The following is a 16,028-nucleotide window of genomic DNA, read 5'->3' as shown; positions in this document are numbered from 1 at the left end:
CAGTAAACGTGTAAGCAAAGTGGTTCAGTCAGACACGCTAGGCTTCCTGCCTCTCTGCTTTGAGCAGAGAAATAGCAAAGAAACATCCAAATTTTGAAAATCATTAAAAGAGGTAAAGATATTGCATTATTCTTGCTCCATAGGTTTACTTATTTTGACATGTTTGCTTATTTTTGCTGTTTCAGATTATTTAAGTCAGAACCCATTCTAAATTGGAGAAACTGCTAACTGCATGAAAGTAAACAAACTTAAAGTACTACAAACCTAAACAACTCGAGTTTCAAATGGGTTTCTGTGGTAATTGAAACAGTCAATAAAAACTTACAGACCAGTTTAAACTTCAGCCACATACATTTTCCTCCTCAAAAATACCTTTCCACCTTAAAGGACAGAGCTTCTAAACGAAAAACAAAAGGATTATCTAAGTGAAAGTAAGCACACATTAACACCCGTAAACAAAATAAATCATATATAAAACTGTCTATATATGAAAACAAATTCTAATCTGACACACAAATTACTGTTTGAGGTTGCTACAAAGAGTATTTTTGTAAACAATATGCTATTACATGTCAGTCTTACACAAAAGCTAAAATTCATTTTAAAAATAAATAAAAACTTCAATAAGGGTTACAAATAAAGCCCCAAAAAGTGTTGTAAAACCTGTGCACATATAAGACTCTGCAGACACATCTAGTAAGTTCCATACAATGCTCAGGGAGTCTGAAATTATAAGATTAAACTGGTAAGACCAAAAATATTGAATTGAAATTTGCAATCCAAATCCTGCCCTACTTGCCCAAAGGAACTTCAAACAATTCAATTCATTTTGTGCTCACCTGAAGATCTGCTCCTTGGGCACGACAATCCATGTATTTCTCCCAGGCAAGGGTAAGATCAGCTGGCTGTCTGCAGGCCATGACCTGTTGCAGGGTGATAACACCGCAACTGTGTTCAAAAATGTTATTCTTGAATTCACACCTGGAATTTACGCCAAGTGTGATGCAGGGTTTCCAACTGCCTCGCAACGGCTGCAGCAACATTCATTGTCTTTGACGAAGCAAGTCCACAAAAGTGCATGGAGAAAAGCAGAAAAAAGTACACAATGAACATCAGTGTGCATTATTAATACAGTGTTTAGCTAATGGCTGATTAGACAGATTTGTACAACTCAGAGGAAAAAATTCTTGATTTCTCAAGAGAAATTACACTTCATAATACAGTTCAGCACTGTATTAAAGGCTAAGCAGCACTTAATGAACCTCTATGAATATTTCACATTATCTTAGTTACTGACATATATAGGTATGAATTAAAATGAAAATAGCATGCTCAATTTGCTTTAAAACTGATAATTTTATTAAATTGACGGAAAACCCAGAGCTCACTACAGAAATTCTTGAACGCAACCGTGACACCACTGGTGGACAACAACTGAACAACGGCGCGGTAAAACACCGTTATGACTGACTTGGACTGCGAATTTTCTAGTTGTTTGCTGGTTCTTCAGATTCCGATGATATTTCTGAGTTTGATGAAGAAGATGAATCTGAAGTGAGAGTGGGGGTGAGTGGGTATTATAACAATGAAATTAAACCATTTAGTAGCATTAAATCCCTCACACCCAGCATCTTCCACTCCTGGACTCTCCACAGGTACAGCAGTCTCCATACTCTCTAAAGTAGAATCTACTGCTGTGCAAACTGTGTTGGGCTGTGACTCTCTTGAAAGAGCCTGTAATGTAAGGAAATAGACGACGATATTACTTGGTCCTGAGATTTTTATCAAACCACACACAAAATCAGTTCATCCTACGTGTAAACAGTATTTAGCCAGCTAAATAACCAACATTATTCATGACAATAGCCTAGCAATACTAGGCTAAAACTAATATTTAGAGGTACCGTTATTGTTGTAAATGTGATCACCACACATCTGAAGTCGAACTCCAATTCATATGAAGCGTAGTATAATCTGAGCCACCGAGTTTAGCAAGTCAAGCTAATGATAACGAACACCAACTAAAACAGGCGAAGTAAGTGTACTTACCCTATTTATCTCCATATATACAGAGGATCTTGAACACCTTTCGTTGGTTTCCTTACATGCCCATATTGTTGGAAAAGCGCCAGTGAAATGAGCACTACAGATAACGGAGTGAGCTGATGGTCCTTTCCAAAGTGCCCGTTTAAAGTTGACAAGTTTAGTCCATTTTCTGGATATATTGGGATCTTTGGGTAATTTGTGCACAGATGTCCCACTGTACATTGAATTATTGCAGCCAAAAACAGCACACATTTTCATCATTTTGCATTAAATTAAGTGCAACTTCTAGAGTTGTTGTCCACCATCTACGTCACATGCAAGATGCCTATTAGAGTTTCCGAACACTGTTGGGGGGAGACCAACGGCCTTTTAAACCTTATTCCTTGAATTAGTAAGAAATGACATGTTTTCTGACTATCAATAAACACAAGTTAGGAACTCAAATTCAACTGTATTTATTTGTTTGACACTTTCCTATAGCAGATGCTTAGCCTTTAAAGAAAGATCACTGATCACATTACCGTTTCTCCTAAATACCAAAAAAGGGGAAGTCTACGATTGTAGGGAACTGCAGTTCGCTCTGGTTTTATTTACATCCAGAATCTCTGCATTTTCTTATTGAAACTGTATGTCTTCCAGTGTACAAACAGACTAGAGCGCTGAAGCGTGAGGAAACAGCTATTTATAAAACAGAATTGCATAAAAGGTTTTTATTATTATTATTATTACAATCATGAAGGTCGCCTTTAAGTGGGAAAAAGAGAACATTAAAAGTAACCCTAGGTAAGATTAGCTATTTTTGCTCCTGGGGAGCCCTTACAGTTGCAAAATGTAATTCACTTTTACAGCATTGTCCTAAAATCAGATGAAAAGGGAGGAAAGGGGTGGTTTCCTACCCTCTTCCAAAGGTTACATAGTGTATTTTCTGTAGTGCTGAGGAGCGCCTGAAGGAGCAAAGAGAATTACTATTCTCTCTATTACATGTAGGTAGAGCTTCACAATAAAGCTGTAATTTAAAGGTAAAAATATGACCTAGTGTTACTTTAACTTAAGCTTTAAATGCAAGAAGTTATGGCAATGAATCAGAAAACCTCATTCTTTCTAAATATACAGACTGTTGATTGTATTGTGTGATATAAAATTCCATACACATTCATATGTCTGGATACTTTTTAGACACTGTTTATAATTAGTGGATTAATTTACAACTATTGTTGCCACAGATGTTCTGTGATGCATAGACAGATTAATTTATGCTTTGGCTAGTGGTATTAAGCCTCCCAGGCATTCAGCATTCTCTGAAGCAATGGAGCACCATCCAATATTTTTGGGGTGAGTTGCAGTGGCTTGTATGATCCAGGACTAACCAACCAACATCAGTACCTGTTCATCACTAAGGTTCTCGCAGCTAAAAGCAATGAAATACCCACAGCAACGTTCCAGCATCTAGTGTAAAACATTGACAGAAGAGTAGAGGCATTTACTGCAGCAAAACCGGATAAGGACTTCCATAAACTTTTGTCAATGTCGTGTTTAAGCATTTTTCTAAAGTAATTATTGCTCTGTTAAGACTGGATCTCAGCTCACTCCGAAGAATAAATAAGGTTATATCTTTTCGTCAACATTCAGATGAAAGGGTGAAAATACAAGGAGGAGAGTCTTATATTGATTTCAAAATCTATGTCTTAGAGGAAGAAAACGAGACTAAGAGCAGTTTTAATTTGGGAGTATTCTTTCCTCTTGGTGATGACTGCAATGAACAGCAGTGAACGCCTCAGACAGAGAACTATAAAGTGCTACTGTAACCGGAGCAGACCAGCTTTCATTCACGATGAAGACATTAACATTTATAGCCTTTTATTCTAGTCTCATTCGGTCTCTCTCTCTCTCTCTCTCTCTGGTTCTAATTTCCGGAATATAAGATGCAATAAGTGACAGGACTGCAGCAACTAGCCCCATCTACTTAAAGCTAGTCATGCTAACCAGCTGAGTTCTGTCAAGTTTAATAACGCAGCGGCAAAGCTAAAAATTAAGTGAATGAACGATAATGGTACATCAATTTCTTCAGTGACTAACAAATGGCGGCTGTTTATTGTTCAGACTCTTTCTTTTAACGTTACTTCACTGAAAATAATCCCTCTCCTACAAAAAGAGAAGATAAATGATCTGTGTATATTTGTATTCCCGGACGCTAGCACCACATTCGCGCTTAAACGGCCTAACATTTTTTGCAGACCGCTTATTTGTAACATTCAAACAATAGTTTTCAAAAGTCTGTTTCGACGTCATAACTACAGCATTTCGAGTTCCACCTTTGTACGTTGGTGTAAATATGTTCACCTACCTCTTTCCCCTCAACACTTCCACTCCACCAGGGAAAAACGTCAAGCGAAACATATCACAGGAACTAACGCCCACCGAACGCCGTCCTCCGCCACTATTGGTGGAGACAGGTCTAACCCCCTCTCAATCAAACCCTTCGCTTCAAGCCGCTAAAACCGCCAATGACGTGACGTCACGACCCCGTGCCCCCTCTGGAGGAGGAGCCTCTTTTTGAGCGTATGACCACCAGGGGGCGCTAAAACGCAGACGCTATCAGGATAATTATAGTGCTTGAAAGAATTATTCCTCACCTATTTTGAGTTCCGAGCAGTATAGTGCAAGGAAACCTATCATAATTGTTCAGATTTTATCATTAGCGGTCCAAGCACTAATGGTGCTGGAGTCCTATTGTTTTTTGTTTTTTAGGGTTCCGAGCACTACCGTGCAAGGAAACCTATTGGAATTATCCATCCATCCATCCATCCATTATCTGTAACCGCTTATCCAATTTAGGGTCGCGGGGGGTCCAGAGCCTACCTGGAATCATTGGGCGCAAGGCGGGAATACACCCTGGAGGGGACGCCAGTCCTTCACAGGGCAACACAGACACACACACATTCACACCTAGGGACACTTTCGAGTCGCCAATCCACCTGCAACGTGTGTTTTTGGACTGTGGGAGGAAACCGGAGCACCCAGAGGAAACCCACGCGGACACGGGGAGAACACACCAACTCCTCACAGACAGTCACCCGGAGTGGGAATCGAACCCACAACCTCCAGGCCCCTGGAGCTGTGTGACTGCGACACTACCTGCTGCGCCACCGTGCCGCCCTCCTATTGGAATTATTCATATTTTTATTAGGAGTTTGAGCACGCAGTGCTTGAAACCCTGTCGTTTTTTTAGGGTCCTAGCACGTAGTGAAGGGACCCTGTTGTTATTGTCGGGTTTCTTCAAGCACTCAGTTAAAGCACTCATTGCGTAGAAGCCTGTTGCATCCAATGATGTTCACAGGGCCATTACAAAAAAAAAAATCCACAGTAAAATTTTCTTCATCTTCAGGATATCAATAGTCTGTTATTTTGTGTCTTCAATGAGCTTTTCAGATTTTTGAGACACTTTGAAAATAAAGAGATTATATCCACGGAAAGAAGCTAAAACTGTAGTTTTTCTACGGTATGGAAGTTGTGTTCGTATTTTGCCATCTAGCGGCGACAGAATGTAACTAGTGCACCATTTAAGGTGAAAATACTAATAAGACACTGGCGAGTACGTAGCCAACTTCAGCGTCGTGGTTGGATGTTGGTTCAATTGGAGACAGAATCGATTGCTTATCCTTTGTATCCCTTGATGTGTACTCTGAATTTTTAAACTCGTATTTTGGCATCTGAATTTGGTCTACTGAATTTGAGCAACTTCAAAATATATTGTTCAAATTTTTTTTAAGCTTGATTTTTTTATCTGAATTTATTAAACTTGAATAATAAGAGTGAAAACGTGTTCTTGAAAATTCATGAGTTTAATTCAAAAGCAACAAAATTCAGATGCATAATTTCAGTGCAAAAAAAATTAGATTTTGTAGCTAATTTGCATAATTAGCAAGACCTACTTTTGCAAGCTAGTCTGTGGATTCATCCAATTCTCTTGAGCTTGGAGCTAAATGTTTGAAACTTAATGTTTGACAACCTTAACAAGGTCCAATCATCATGAAAATTGAATAGTATGTCCCTTGGGGCACTTCCCAAGTGCACAAAAATGTTTGTAACGATAGCTACTAGGGGGCGCAATGTCAGGAAAATATGGAATATCTCAGCAAGAATTAAGTGGATCGACAAGCAATTTGATTCTTTGTATATTCTGCATAGGGCCTCACAATTTTGTAATTGTAAGTATTTCAATTACTTTCAAATACTTACAATTCAATTGTAAGTATTTTCAATCATATTTTTTCACTGGATAGTTTTCGAACTAGTCCCTGGAATTTGATTGTATTCCCAAACAATTGGTCTTGTTGGAATCTGCAGAGTCAATATGTAAATAATTATCAAAAAACGTTCAATATTTGGACACATTGTTGCCGCAATATATCAATGAATTCGAAGCATGCAGAGCTTTATACATTGTTTCATCTGTAACTTCAAGAAATAAAGCCCAATCGAGACCAAATTTTACAGACTTATATAGGACCTTACTCTGAAGGAGCATGTCAATTATGACCAAAATCCACCAAAATGGGGTGCTACAATCGGACAATAACTGGTCATATGTACTTTTTTGTGCTGTAGTGCCATCTAGGATTGCAGTGGCAACACAATTTAATCATGTCATCTGATTACTGTACTGATAAAGCATGTGAAGTTTTGAAATTTTTGGAGAAGGCATTATTGAGTTATAGGTGAATTTATTAGATTTGTGGAATGCATGCTGGAACTCTGTTATTGGGAGGGGCTTATAAGCCACATAATGATGAAAGTTCAACATTTGTTTGATCATTATTAAAGTTCAGGTCCTTAGCTGATACTACATATGTTAGGTAAATATCCACATAGCAGTATGCGCTCATAAATTTTTGTATGTGCATTCCTAACATGAACGGCTGAGTTTATTATATGATATATGATATTTAGTATAATATTTAATGAGGAGCAACGTGCAATGCAATGTGCAATGCAATGTGGAGCAACGACTGTAAGGTGCAGGAAAAACACACTGGGCAGCAAGGTACATTCATTCATTATCTGTAACTGCTTATCCAATTCAGGGTCACGGTGGGTCAAGAGCCTACCTGGAATCAATGGGCACAAGGTGGGAATACACCCTGGAGGGGGCACCAGTCCTTCACAGGGCAACACAGACACACACATTCACTCACACCTACAGACACTTTTTGTGTCACCAATCCACTCCACAGTCCTGTTTTTGGACTGTGGGAAGAAACCGGAGCACCCGGAGGAAACCCACGCGGACACGGGGAGAACACACCAACTCCTCACACAGTCACCCGGAGCGGGAATGGAACCCACAACCTCCAGGTACCTGGAGCTGTGTGACTCATTGAGGTCTGTATCTCCTACACAAGTGATATAGAGACAAAATCATTTTCCCCCTCATACCTTGGGTTAAGACAAACGAATTTGCAATTTGGATTTAGATCTGCCCACTTAGATTTTGAGGTAATTTGCATAATTTGCAAAACCTACTTTTATGAACTAGTCCATGAATTTTTGTCCAATTTTCTTGAGCTTTTTGCCAAAACATTTACATGAGCCTGACCCTAAGTAATTATCAAAAAATGTTGGAGGTTTGATTCAAGATGGCTGCCATATACAAATGAACGTCTTCAGCTTGTGGCATGTGTTGTTTATTTTCAATGTTGTGAAGAAGATAATGCAGAAGATTCTCTGGAGACACGTTTAAAGTTGTAAATACATTTTTAGTTACAGACACAGTGTCATATGGGTTCTTAAAGATCCCGTGAGAGAGAGAATCCTATGTTTTCTCCTCTCTCTTGTCTAAAACTGCTCATTTATATATGGTTACCATGCCAAATATGGTGAAAGATATGAGCTTGGTTTACACTTTCTCATGCTTTGGGACTGAGAAGAGTGTAAAGAATTAAGACTTCTTCTTGTAACTTTCAGGAATGTATCTTATTCCAATTATTTCATTGTCATGCAGGCATAACCCATAACTGAGTATGAACTCAGAGCAGTGAAACATTTCTTAATGCTGCACTTATATAAAATATACATCATAATTTCCCACCTCGAAACCAAATAGAGTCTCGAAAACGTATGTATAAAACATACATGTTTATAGTTGTGACAAATTAATGATAAATCCTACGCATAGTTCCTGCAGTATATGCATTACAAAATTGTTATATTGTAATTTTTTTATGGAGTGCGAGAGTGAAAAAAGCTTCCTTTCTTGAAGTATCCTTCAAACAATCTAGACAGTAAAAATTCTCTCACGATGTCTCCACCCAAGCCGGTCACATAAAAGTACTCCTGTCCAACTTAAATGACACTATATGTGTAGAGACATGACGTAGTTCTGGAGAAATCAAATAACCATTGAGATGGGTGGCGAGACAGAGGATTAAGATGAGATGCCTACTGTGTCTGACAAACCTGTTAAAAAGAAAATTAAACTTCAACTTCAAATTTCAACTTATTTCAATAATGACTGGATGAAAAATAAAACATACACTGCATGGTTAAAGCCAGCCCCAGGTGACCCACTTTCTGCAACTTGTTCATTGTGCTCAGTTAAAATTGTTATAAAACATGAGGGCAAAACCGCATTGGACGACCATGCTAAAACTAAAAAACACCAAAATCATGTGCAAATCACCCGACAAACCAAAGAAATTTCATCATTCATGATCAAAAAAGATTCAGAGGAGGACAAAATTGCTGTTGCTGAATTAACATCTCCTTATCACGGTGTGCGACATGGCCACAGCTACTTGTCCACTGACTGTGGGAACAAGGTCAGTTCAAAAATATTCAGTGATTCTAATATTGTCCTGTAGCAGGACGAAATGTGAGGCATTAGTAGAGAATGTGTTGGCACCATTTAGTCAAGAGAGATCAGCAGGGCTGTTACAGAAAGCACAGTACTTTGCAGTGTGTTCTGATGCATCTAATTCTGGCCATTGTTCCCATACACTGTCCAGTACTTTCATGCATCTGAGGGTGTGAAATATGGATTGCTAGATTTTTACAATAACCCCGATTAATCTAGCAAAGCCATATTTGAACAGTATCTATTACTGAAAACAAGAGACTTTCAGTAAACCACATTAGTGCATATGGTGCAGATAACGAAACAGTAAATTATATTTGGCACAACTCAGTTTTTCAGAAACTCAAAGAAGTTAACCTACACATTTTGAAGGGCAATTGTTCTGCTAAAAAAGTAGAAACACTTCTGTGAATTCACATCTACAAAATATAAGGAGATTCTAAGACATGTCCCGACACATTGGCTATCTTTGCTGCCAGCAATCCAGAGGATTTTAGAGTGTTGGCCAGCCTTAGTCTTACTTTGTATGCCTTGTAAATGATGACTGCTCGAGTATTGTCTGGACATTTGTGTGTGGGGCTACTGACTCAGAAAATGTGGAACATGCTGTAGCCGAATGCATCCTGGCATGCACAATGTGATGCAGGAATTTGATTCCTCTATCAGGAAGCTAGAGAGTGACACTACTGTGTCTGAGTGACGCTACTGTGATTGATGTTTACTCAGTGATTGCCACAAGCAAAGCTTTAGGCAATCAGATAAGCAGCTATTTATTCTCATGAAGAAACTGAAAGTATTTAAAATATTCAGTGTTATGAACAATCCTATTTCACAAAGCACAAAACCTTCTCTAACACTGTTATATTGGCCTTATGGGCATGTGTTTTGCTTGTAGCCTAAGTGGTCCATCGGTTGTCAGTATGTCAGTGTCCAGGTTTTTTTTCAGACATAGTTGGCAACCCACACTCTCACATTCACACGTATGCACACATTTAAGTAGCCAGTCCACCTACCAATGTGTGTTTTTGGACTGTGGGTGGAAACCGGAGCACACCCACCTCATAGACAGTCACCCGGAGCGGGACTTGAACCCACAACCTCCAGGTCCCTGGAGCTGTTTAAAAGCGACACTATCTGTTGCGCCACTGTGCACTCTTGATTTATTTGCAAAACACAACAATTCTGTTTCTCTAAAATCATCAACAACAACATTAACAACAGCAAAATCCTGTTTGCCATGGTCGACAGACTTATTAACTCACCCACACCAATGGCCCCTGAATTACATTTACATTTACATTTATGCATTTGGCAGATGCTTTTATCCAAAGCGACTTACAAAAGAGGATCTAACATTCAAACTACAGCACAATTTATACAAAATACCTTACATTGAGTGCAATATGCCAGGAAGTAATAAGTGCATTAAAGAAAGACTTTCAGTGCAAAAGATACTCTCGGAAGAGTTGGGTTTTCAAGGATTTCTTGAATGCGGAGAGGGTTTCTGTTGCTCTGATAGTGCTTGGAAGTTCATTCCACCAGTGTGGTACCAGAGATAAGAATAGCCTCGACTGACCTGTACAGGGGGTTGGCTGTGTTAGTTGGCGCTCCTTTGAGGAACGGAGAGGGCGAGCGCTAACACATGGTTTTAAGAGTCTATTGAGGTAGATGGGAGCAGAACCCGTGAATACTCTGAAGGCCATCATTAATTATTTAAATTTGATGCGAGCAGCTAAGGGTAGCCAATGCAGTTCAACTAATAGGGGTGTGACATGTGCTCTTTTAGGCTGGTTGAAAACCAGGCATGCTGCAGCATTCTGGATCATCTGTAGCAGTCTCACAGCACAGGCCGGAATTAGTATCAAATGAGACATGTAATGAATTTTCATTAATTTTTAACACTAAAATCCAGAATATCAGATGAGCTATTAGTACATCCATATCCAACAATGAGTTTATACCCTCTACATCACCTCATAAAAACTCCTTAGTTAAAATGTCAGAGATCAGTACTGTAAACAGTGAATTTTTAATTGACACAGTTAGTCATCTCTAAGCATCCACCAGCAGTCTTGACACACTACCAACCAAATATTTAAGAGTGTGTTTCACACTTTAGCACCAGACATACTCCACATTGTATACACCTCACTCATGTCGGGGGATCTTTCCAAGCTCACTTAAAACTGCAGTTGTAAAGCATCTTCCTAATTTATACATGCTTCCTCTTGGCCAGATTCTACAGGACTATGGGCTGTCATATCACAGCTATGCAGATGATACTCAGATTTACATTGCCCAGTCCCCAAACGACTCTGGACTCATTAAGCAGGTGCCTTGAACACATCACTAACTGGATGGGACACAATTTTCTGCAGCTGAATAAAGATAAAATTAAGATTATAATATTTGGGAACAGCAATGAGAGACAAAGATTGGCTGCATATCTGGACTCGAGAGCCTTGGTGTATTAATGGACTCAGATCTCAGTTTTAGTCTCATAATAAAGTGTTTTTCCATCTGTACATCAGTACATCAAGAACATCAGTAAGATTAGAGATTTTCTGACAAAACCAGACCTGGAGAAACTTATCCATGTTTTTATTTCTAGCAGGATTGATTACTGTAACTGGACTTTCAAAAAGAGACCATTAAACAGCTTCATCTGATTCAAAATGCAGCTGCCAGAGTTCTCACTCAGAGCAAAAGAAGAGATCACATCACCCCCATTCTCAAATCCTTACACTGGATACCAGTCTGTTACAGAATAGACTTTAAGGTGTTATTACAGGTCTATATAGGTCTTCATGGTGTAGGACCAGTGTATTTATCAGATCTGCTGCAGAAATATGAGATATGAGATCTCATATCTTTAGGGACTAGTCAGTTAGTCCTGCCTCAGGTGAGAACTAAACATGGAGAAGCAACGTTTAGCTCCTATGCCGCTCATAAATGGAACCAGCTGACTGAGAATATTAGAAGAGCCCCAACTTTAGACACTTTTAAATCAAGGCTTAAAACATTCCCGTTTGAGCAGGCTTACAGCTCAGTCTAAAATACTCTGCACTTCTATTCTGTAACAGAACTTTAGTCCTTTTCTTTTATTGTATCATTTTAAATGGTTTTAATATTTTTTAATAATTGAATCATTTTACTCTTTTTATGTATTTTAATTGTTTTATTGGACTTCTATGATTTTTATTCTTGCTTTTAATCTAACTGTTTCTTCTGTAAAGCACTTTGGATTGCTTTCGTATGAAAGGTGCTCTACAAATAATCTTGCCTTGCCTTGCCTATTTATTCCTACGAATATTTAGGAAATGAATTGAACTGATTTAGTGTTGTTTAATTAATTAATTAATTAATTAATTAAATATATTAATTCTGATTATTGTTGTGTTGTACAAATATTCTTTTTGTATTACATGATTTTGTAATTGTATTTCAAATATGACGTGAAAATATATTAAAAGGTTTTTTACGTGTTAAACTTCATATATTAGCACGGTTTGAAAAATATATTCAAAATATTTTTATGCAGGCCAACATATTTCGGAATTTCGGATTCAACCAGTGAGTGTTGACTGCTGCAGTCGGTTTGAGCTTTTCTTTTGCCGCTTTCGCAATCACGACGTCACGTCCGGGATATGTGAATCCTCTAGAATATTATAGAAAGCTGTAGATGTTCCTGTTTTCAGAGAGAGGCAGCGATGACAGAGGCGTTAGTTAATATACAGAGCGTTTGCTGTCCGTGCGGAGACGATTCGTTCACCATATGAGAATTATTGTAGACAGCTGAGGTGTTCATTTTCTTTCTTTTTTTAATGGATTATAAATTTAAGGTCTGGGAATCGCAGCACGTTTCTGGATTCTAATTATTGTCATTGAGTTGCTATCAACAGGTAAGTATCAGGTAAATCCATTACCTGACCACTTACAATGAAGTCAACTTAGACAAAAATGATGACAGACAGGCGAGTGTTTGGAAGCACTACAAATATGAGACAAAAAGAAACGTGCTAACCTTTACCAACAGATATTACAGCGCTACCATGAACTTCACATTCTCATTTAATTTTAGTCGAATTTTCTGTTCCACCTTAATTGTGCAGTACTGTAGCGCATTGTAAAACTCGTCTTTTACGGCTAGAATTTTGAATAATTAGACCATTTCAACCTGGTTAACTTTATTTCTAGCTGTCACTTTCGTTATATCATTTTTTATATTTGTATTTATCATATTTGAACATTTGAGAATATTTTTTTCATCCTAAACTCTTAATTTCACATGGCAGTGATCTTCCATGTAACAGTGCCATTGTATCCGATATAGCAGCTCAGTGTTGTTTTGCAGTCAAGGTGGGGTTGTCCATATTTAACGCTTTCACAAGCAGCTGCCCGTTCACACACACCATTTAGTGACATGTGCCCCACACTGAGATTTAAATCCATGGCTGTGAACAATATTTGATTAATTTCCACAATCCAGTGATATCCAGAACCCTGTTCTCCATCCAGTTTCCGTTTGTGTTAGTGTAACGGAATGGCAGATTTCAGTCAGCAGTTACACAAATATCCACGAAGGAAATAGCAAATAGACCAAAATATTTATAGAAGCAATCATTTATTTTGGGCATATCCCCCATATTGGGCAACCATTTTTAAAAAAAATGAGTACCTAATCTGTGACACTTTAGGGCAACTAGTTGTCAGAGTAATGTCTTGACAATGTAATGAAGAGTTGTTGGCATTAGTTATGGACTGCGTCTTTTAACATACCGTGTTCTGTGTGTGCAGATAAGATAATTGTCCCTCAGCATAGCAGACTCTTCACCTTTTTAAAGGAGCAATCTGTAAGGAGCAACCATTTAAAACACATTTAATTTAAATCGTTGTTATTCACCTGTCTTTACACCTTTCAGTTCTTGCTATGCCTCATTGTCTTTATATAAAACACAAAAGCTACAGTGTTAACTCTTTTAATCTATAACTATATATTTGTACTTTTATAATTTTTTCAGAAATTATTTTCTGTTTCCTGTTCACTAGAAAATTATAGTCAAATCTGGCTCTGTTTTAGTAGTTTTGCTGCTTCTAAGCTGCCTATAATTTTCAAACACATGGCCAATATTTCCTCCTATTTTACTATGTCTCTGGTCATGGAGCTATTTAGAAGGGTACTGAGGGTTTGGGTCCAGTCTAACAATCTAACATTGTCTCTGTTTACTTGTTCACTTCATAGCTGCAAGACGCTATGTTTGTGGACCTGGCAACCCAATGGGTTGGGACTGTAATGTGTTTTGACAGAAGGGGGGTCTCAGGCTGAAATTCTCCAGACTGTGAAATTCTCAAAAAGAATATACTGCTTCTGCACTGCTAGCAGGAATGCCAGTGTTTCAACTTAGCGTGTTTCCTTAATCTATGATCACACACCCTGGAAATTTTATGACTTAATACTAGTTTTGTGTGGTACACAGATACTAGAAAAGTATATCATTCATTCATTCATTATCTGTAACCGCTTATCCAGTCCAGGGTCACGGTGGGTCCAGAGCCTACCTGGAATCATTGGGCGCAAGGCGGGAATACACCCTGGAGGGGGCGCCAGTCCTTCACAGGGCAACACAGACAGTCACACATTCAGAAAAGTATATCAATACTTCGTCATTAAAAACGATACAATACCCCATATAATTAGTACTGGTACTTAGGATTGTTTTAAAATAAGAGTGGTATTTCCAACGAGTGCCCCAGGTGGGTAGTGTGCACCCGCAGCACTTTGGCACCTGTTCCTCCCGTAATGATTTTGCTGCAATTTTTTGCCACTTTTCAGACCTTCTAGCCAGTTATTTAAAAAATAGTCACTGCTCCCTCGACGCGCCTTGTCTGCTCCAGAGACTGAGCAGCACAGTCCGTCCGCACGGCAGCTCACACAGCTCATAATGAGCTGCGAATGTGCAAAAAGTGCTGACAAAGACACGTTTGTTTAATTTTATTTTAAATGTATTACTTTTTCTGAACTTCTGAACAGAGATCACATAATTGATTGAGGCATTCAGCCTTATTTAAACAGTAAAAATGTCTTATGAATGTATGACATTGGGCCTAAGGTGCGATTGGACTCATAAATGGCAAAACGTCACATGTGGCATCACACTTAACAGATACCAGAGATTTCAGCTTGCGGAGAAAGTACATTACTTTTTCTAATGTTTTATGTTTTTACAATGGTATCATTTCAGTATCGGTATTGGGATATTTAGGCAGATATCGTACTGAAAATCATAAGTTTCGTATCGTGACAACACTACTTAATATAGTAAATATCTTACAGATTGCTCCTTTAACTCTTTTCAAGCCTGGGTACACAAAAGTTACAGGAGAAAGCAAAAAGACACACTGTAGGCACACTTAGAGCATTACCTATTTAGAGCATTTTCGACTAGAAAAGAATGGCTTTCCTGCTCCCTCTATATCCAGAATTACCAATTACTTTTTGGTGTTGTATGGTCAGTTCTGCATTGCTGAGAACATCTTATAAATGACTCGGGTATTGGGCAGAGGTCACGTTGCTCTCAAGACTGTAGTTGCATCGCTTCACAGTGCAGTGCTGGGGGTTTTATACCAAAGGCAGGTACTGCTATTGCTATTGTGCATTATGAACTTTGGCTCATGTACAGCTGTTCTATACTATCCCAGTTTCCTACTTTACTAGGGACTTTTTTGAGTCATTAATAAAACATCACAATTTAGTATATAATCTATCATTCATTTAGCAGCTCTTCATTTCAGGGGATAAACAAGTACCCAGTACTTAAATAAAAAATATTGTCCACATATCCACAACTTAATTTCAACCATCATTCTGTTTTACTTTCTGAATCAAGTGATTCCTGGTAAGGACAGATACAGCAAATCACAAATACTTCATGTTCAGAAAGATGAAAATTAATATCTCTAAATTGAAAATTCTTTTGCTTTATATTTGGTGACCAACATTTATTCTGTTTCATTTGAAATTAAATCCTCTACACTGACTGTATATTCTCATATTTAAGTACTTGACATTGTATTTGACATTGCTTCCATTCTTAAATAGTGCTAATCCCATTCTTTAAAAGGAATCCCA

General features: G+C 38.2%; 2 protein-coding genes across 5 annotated transcripts in view; one reads left to right on the top strand and one right to left on the bottom strand.

Moving 5' to 3' along the window:
* lyst (lysosomal trafficking regulator) overlaps positions 1-4,500 on the bottom strand; it is a 140,045-nt gene extending 135,545 nt beyond the window's left edge. The window contains exons 1-2 of one of the 2 annotated variants that reach the window (XM_066678252.1): positions 4,391-4,500; positions 840-1,050 (exon numbers count right to left, since the gene is read on the bottom strand). In XM_066678252.1, the coding sequence (XP_066534349.1) occupies positions 840-1,043 (204 nt within the window). In that variant the 5' untranslated portion in view covers positions 1,044-1,050; positions 4,391-4,500. Of the gene's footprint in view, positions 1-839; positions 1,051-4,390 lie in introns of those variants that run through there. The other variant, XM_066678253.1, reaches the window with a different exon arrangement.
* Positions 4,501-12,576: 8,076 nt separating this feature from the next.
* herc4 (HECT and RLD domain containing E3 ubiquitin protein ligase 4) overlaps positions 12,577-16,028 on the top strand; it is a 61,070-nt gene continuing 57,618 nt past the window's right edge. The window contains exon 1 of one of the 3 annotated variants that reach the window (XM_066678351.1): positions 12,577-12,801. The gene's annotated coding sequence lies outside the window, so the exon portion shown is untranslated. Of the gene's footprint in view, positions 12,813-16,028 lie in introns of all 3 variants that reach the window. The other 2 variants (XM_066678349.1, XM_066678350.1) reach the window with 2 other exon arrangements.

Source organism: Hoplias malabaricus, chromosome 8 (genome assembly GCF_029633855.1).
Source record: "Hoplias malabaricus isolate fHopMal1 chromosome 8, fHopMal1.hap1, whole genome shotgun sequence".
NCBI classification, from domain to species: domain Eukaryota; kingdom Metazoa; phylum Chordata; class Actinopteri; order Characiformes; family Erythrinidae; genus Hoplias; species Hoplias malabaricus.
The sequence above is the reverse complement of the archived record's forward strand: the minus strand, read 5'-3'. Positions and strand labels throughout refer to the sequence as shown.